Here is a 5,969-nt window from a genome sequence, read left to right on the forward strand (position 1 = left end):
CTCAGGGCAAAACTTCACTAGAAAACTAATTAAAGAGTGTTACAAACCCTAATACTAGTGACTATTGTAAAAATCAATTCCTCAAGACAAGTGAGAAAATAAATAATAAAGTTTCTCCTAAAAAGCATTCTATATGAAATAAAATAAAAAAACAAAATAAGGAGAAAAACTCTTGAAGCCAAAACACGTGAGTAGCACACTTCTTCGATCAACAATCTCCGAATTGTTCTTCACGGCTTCAAGACTATGTTCAACCGTCAAGCTTCAGCAGTTCTATGAAGTATTCTATATACTTGTTAAAACTCCCGGTATCTCAAAATGATCGATACCTTCCTTGTAGGCGTAGTCATCAATAAATAGGGCAAGAGTCCTTCTTTAGAATGTTTTCTTGTAGGTGAAGGACTCTAGATCTTGATCAAGGCAAATCTACACAATAAAGAATTAAATCAATAGATATTAGATAACATAATATTCTGATAACTTTAACTAAATCAAGTTATTCAAGGAATTAAATAACTTCATGTCCAAGAAAGGCAAAAGATAATTAATAAAATCTTTTTCAAAATAGGATGATTTTAAGAAATAAAATATTCCTTTCAGAATGCTTTAAGAAGAAAATCAATGAGATTTCTCATAATGCATGTCTCAGTTTATGTGGATGGAACAAGAATTCGATGAGAGAATCAGAATATATATATTCATTCAGGTACAATTACTATTATGTAATAATTCCTCAATCCTCATTAGATATATATATTTGTTTTCATTTTGTGTTTATTTATATTTTAAATCAAGATTAACGTACAATATTTTGAGCTATATATTATTTTAAATCACATAATGAATTCGTGCGTGATATTAATTGTTTTGTTGGATTTTATGTTCTATCGATTTATTAGTAGTTGAATAACTTGGAAAAATATTATGGGTCGGAAAATTGCACTACGAAAGAAGACAGGCAACATAGAGAGAGGAAAAAAAGAATTTCAAGGCTTAATTTCTCTCAACTCAAGCTTATCAAATTCAAGAATATTGGCCAAGTTCAAGACGTGCATCGTGTTATTTCTTCAAATTCATCCAACTTCAAAAAATTCGTCTTCTTTATGATCATGAAGTTCATGATCAATAAAATTCAAGGCACAATTCAAGATGTTTATCGTGTTCTTTTAATTTTATTTTTTTAATATTTTAATGTGATCAATATTAAACAATCGAATTAACTTTATTTTAAAAATGGGGAAAATTGCATATATTACCCCTGTTTAATCTCACGTTTGCGGATAACTTCCTATGAAAGTTTTTTAAGCTAATAACCCTCTGTGATTCTAGATATGTATCATGCAAACCTTTTTCAGTAAAAATAATGAAAAAATGACGAAAATACCCCTCTTAAAAAAATAAAAATATTAATATAAAATAATTATATGTAAGTTTCATAGTTATTTAACTAAAATTTGATTATTTTATTCAATTAAATATAAAATTATAAAAAAATTAATTTAATCATTTTTTTAAGTAGGGTATTTTCGTCATTTTTTAGATTTCAAGGTTTGCTTGCTACATATCTAAAATCTCAGGGGTTATTAGCTTAAAAAAATTTTATAAGAGGTTATCAGTAAACCCGAGATTTCACAAGACTAATATATGCAATTTTCCCTTAAAAATATATGTACATTTTGGCTAGCAAAAATAAAATCACTTATCAGTGTTGGCCAAAATTTAGTTAGCATATTGGGTTTCTCGTTAAAATGTAAGGGGCTTTATCATATGGAGGCCAAAAATTATCTTTAGCACAAACACTCATTATTGGAACAATTTCTTGTTGAATTATTTATTGCACAATTTGCTCAAAAATCCCCAAATGCAAACATATTTTGCTTTGGGGTCCCTAGTCATAAAATGTGATACAAAATAATACAACATGTGGTACAAAACCATATAAGATGTGATACAAATTAACAAAAATTATGGTACAAAAAAATAGAGTGCAGAGCAAAACATATTTGCATTAGGGATTTTTGAGAAATTTGTACTTATTTTTTATCGCATGTCATGTGGATCAAGTTTCTGTAAAACACTGATTTTTGCATCAATTGCTCGACATCTGGATTTGCAATCAAAAAAATTAAATTCTTCTGATTAAAATTATTGGATCAGGTATCTCCAAAACCATATTTATTTTTCTTAATTTTTTTTTAAAAATTTGAAAACTTTTTAGTACTTTTTTTTTTGGTTTTCTATTTTTCTTTGGTGGGTAAATAATCGTGAGACTTCCCAATCAAACATGTATTTCATAGTATTTTCAAGTTCAAACACATGACAAAGCAAATACTCTCTTTCACTTTTTAACCCCAAATCTTCTCAATCAATTATATGTATATTTATGGTTTCTCATAATTAATTATTAACTCCCATAACTAGCATGCTATATTTTTCATACTAATTTTCCATATTTTCCATACAAATTATCATATTTTTATTATTTTCATTTTCTAGAGGAGTATTATTATTAATATTTCTAGAGGAGTATTATTATTAATCACACCATAACTTTTAATAATCGATTTTTTTATACATCCCCATCCCTTGCATTTATAGCCGGAAAAAATAAAAAGGAACTCAATTTAATTTCCTCTAGCTCATATATAAATAAAGATTAAAATATAAAGAATTGGAAATTAAGAATATCATTTACATACTTTCCATGCGCACGATTAATGCCAAAGGCACCCTTCCATTCCACGCAGTTCAAAATCTTGTTCCACAAATCAATCAACTTCCTAAATTTTACTATAAGAATCACCTCATAATAAAATTTTTAAAAAATCACCCCATTACACCAAAAACATCGTAAAAACCAATAAGAAATGTTCGATCATAAAGAACTCTCTAAAAGATTGCGAAGACACATCAAAGATGGAAGATACCAAGTCGGTACGGCGATAATGTTCGGCGTATTCCTAACCTTTCTTGTCCTTGTTCTTGTTATGATCATAAATGATCATTTCAAGAAGTTCATTCTATATGAAAACCTACAAAACTCCCCTCTCAATGCATTCCTTCCCTTCTACATGTCTAATATATCGAAATTGAATTCGAACCATAATTGCTTTTCCTCGAACCCGCCCCGATTTAATGGTTCGAACATGACGAACGGCTTGCGACTAGAACGGCTTTCTCCTAAGGATATTTGGCATTCCATGAGTGATCAAGAATTAATGTGGCGAGCATCGATGGTTCCACATTTGGTTGAGTACCCTTTTCATAGGGTACCAAAGGTTGCTTTCATGTTTTTAACTAAGGGGAGATTACCCTTGGGTTCCCTTTGGGAGATGTTCTTTAAAGGGCATGAAGGTCTTTTCACAATCTATCTCCATTCTTCACCGGATTCCGCTCACGAGCCGCCGGAGTCATCGGTCTTTTACAAGCGAAGAATACCTTCCAAGGTACAAGTTTAATTTGAAGTGGGAGATCAAAATTAGTAGCTAGCTAGATATGGCCATATGGTATATTTTTTTGGAAAAAATAATTTTTTCTGGACCAGCAATTTGTCTGTTTTTTTTAATTAGTTAAATTTTCAATTTTTTGGTCTGAGTACATTAACTTTTGGATTTCGCTAGTTTGGCTTATCTAACACCGGAATGTTCTTCTTCTTGTTTTTTTTTTTTAAATTCGGAAAACGCTGAAAATTTTAGATGGTAGAATGACGAAAATAGCCGAAATTTAGAAGTTATTGCACCAAGACCAAAAGTTCAAAAGTTAGCAGACCAAAACCAAAAAAACGATAAATTATTGGACGAAAAAAAAATTATCTCTATTTTTTTAGAGAGAAACTATTTACATATATATTCAAAAAAATTATAAATAAACTTTGAAATAAAATTTTGAGGTGATAATAAATATAGAACCATTTTATTTTGTTAATCTTTTTTTAAAAAAAAAATCAAAGATAAAACATGAACACAATTAATTAACAAAATAAATTAAGTTACAACATCTAGGGAGACTTAAATTAATTAGTCTTACTTGAACTTATTAATACTTGGGAAAATTGCAAATTTAGTCCTGTATGTTTGTTACTTTGCGATTTTGGTCCTTTATGTTTTCACATTTCAGTTTTAGTCCTGTATGTTTCGATTTTTGGCAATTTCGGTCCTTTTTCTTCGAAAATGCTGACGTGGCACTGTACACGTCAGCTCCACATCAGCATTGAATTGGTGCCACGTCAGCGCCACATCGGAAAAAGGACTAAAATTGCCAAAAAAATAAAGATAGCGGACTAAAACTGCAATCTAAAAATATAAAGGACCAAAATCGCAAAGTGACAAACATACAGGACCAAAAAAGCAATTTTCCCTTAATACTTTGACCACACATTTCCATATCTATATAGAGTTAAATAAACTATGCATGTATCGAACTTTTGGCAATATACATCTCATACTAACGAAACATATATTTATAATTTATGTGCAGACTTAAAATTTGGGTCGTGGAGTTATTTGATGTTCTTCGCAAAGAGTTTAAATTTATATATTGTTTTGAGCCCTAAATTTTTATTTGGGAAAATTGCAAATTTAGTCCTGTATGTTTGTCACTTTGCGATTTTGGTCCTTTATGTTTTCACATTTCAGTTTTAGTCCTGTATGTTTCGATTTTTGGCAATTTCGGTCCTTTTTCTTCGAAAATGCTGACGTGGCACTGTACACGTCAGCTCCACATCAGCATTGAATTTGTGCCACGTCAGCGCCACATCGGAAAAAGGACTAAAATTGCCAAAAAAATAAAGATAGCGGACTAAAACTGCAATCTGAAAATATAAAGGACCAAAATCGCAAAATGACAAACATACAGGACCAAAAAAGCAATTTTCCCTTTTTATTTTTATAAATATTATACATAATATTTTATATTTTTCCCCTATTATTTCCTCTCTATAAAATTAATAATTTTTTCTATAAATTTTCTACTCGCAGAAAGTTCAATGGGGAGACATAACCATGATCGACGCCGAGAGACGTCTTCTAGCGAATGCCCTACTCGACTTCTCGAACGAAAGATTCGTCCTCTTGTCGGAAACATGCATCCCTTTATTCAACTTCACCACAATCTACAACTACTTAATCAACTCCAACCATAGCTTCCTCAACTCGTTCGACGACCCGCGAACCATCGGTCGAGGCCGCTACAACCCTAGAATGTCACCCGCAATCAAGTTACCCGACTGGCGAAAAGGGTCTCAATGGTTCGAAGCCAGCCGAAAACTAGCGATAAATATCATATCGGATGTCACATATTACCCTATTTTTCGGAACCATTGCATGCCACCATGTTATGTGGATGAACATTATTTTCCTACTCTGGTTAATATAATCTGTATGAACTTAACTTCGAATCGGGGCGTTACGTGGACGGATTGGTCGAGAGGCGGTTCGCACCCCTTGACGTTTAATAGAGTCGATGTTACGGAAGGGTTTCTTGAACGCACAAGATATGGGTCGAATTGCACATATAATGGTGAAATGAGCAATGTTTGTTTCCTTTTTGCAAGAAAGTTTCATCCTAGTACTTTGCAACCTTTGCTTAGGATTGCCCCAAAGCTGTTTGGGTTCAATGATTGACATTAGTATCTACTCCATTTCAAGGATTATGTAATGTGTTTTCATTGGTCGAATTAGTTTTTATATGTTTATATATACTAGTAGTTGAGACACATACGTTACATGTGTGACATAATATATAGATATTATATATGACATAAACATAATGTATTTATATTTTTAACGTATTTTCATATAAATGATGTTAAATATTAAAGATTAAAAATCCTAAAACATTATATTTTTGTAGAACTTCAACTCCTAGATATGATATCAAATAGAAAAAAATAAATTTTTAAATATTTTTTTATGTTAAATAAGATTTAAGCATTTAAAAATTCAAAGGTGTAGATAACGATGAAAGAATAT

The 5,969-nt window shown here is 30.8% G+C and overlaps 1 protein-coding gene across 1 annotated transcript; it reads left to right on the forward strand.

The window, feature by feature from the left end:
- Positions 1-3,146: 3,146 nt before the first annotated feature.
- LOC140879165 (glycosyltransferase BC10) lies at positions 3,147-5,621 on the forward strand. The gene is made up of 2 exons (XM_073282827.1): positions 3,147-3,446; positions 4,977-5,621. Exons 1-2 carry the CDS (start codon positions 3,147-3,149, stop codon positions 5,619-5,621), a joined length of 945 nt encoding a protein of 314 aa, XP_073138928.1.
- Positions 5,622-5,969: the final 348 nt, after the last annotated feature.

This window comes from Henckelia pumila, chromosome 2 (genome assembly GCF_033568475.1).
Source record: "Henckelia pumila isolate YLH828 chromosome 2, ASM3356847v2, whole genome shotgun sequence".
NCBI classification, from domain to species: Eukaryota; Viridiplantae; Streptophyta; class Magnoliopsida; order Lamiales; family Gesneriaceae; genus Henckelia; species Henckelia pumila.

Bases quoted from the DNA above. Each gene is read 5' to 3' on its own strand.
- LOC140879165 (XM_073282827.1), top strand. From the start codon at position 3,147: ATGACGAACGGCTTGCGACTAGAACGGCTTTCTCCTAAGGATATTTGG. The intron at 3,447-4,976 runs GTACAAGTTTAA...TTCTACTCGCAG, and splicing joins AGCGAAGAATACCTTCCAAG to AAAGTTCAATGGGGAGACAT.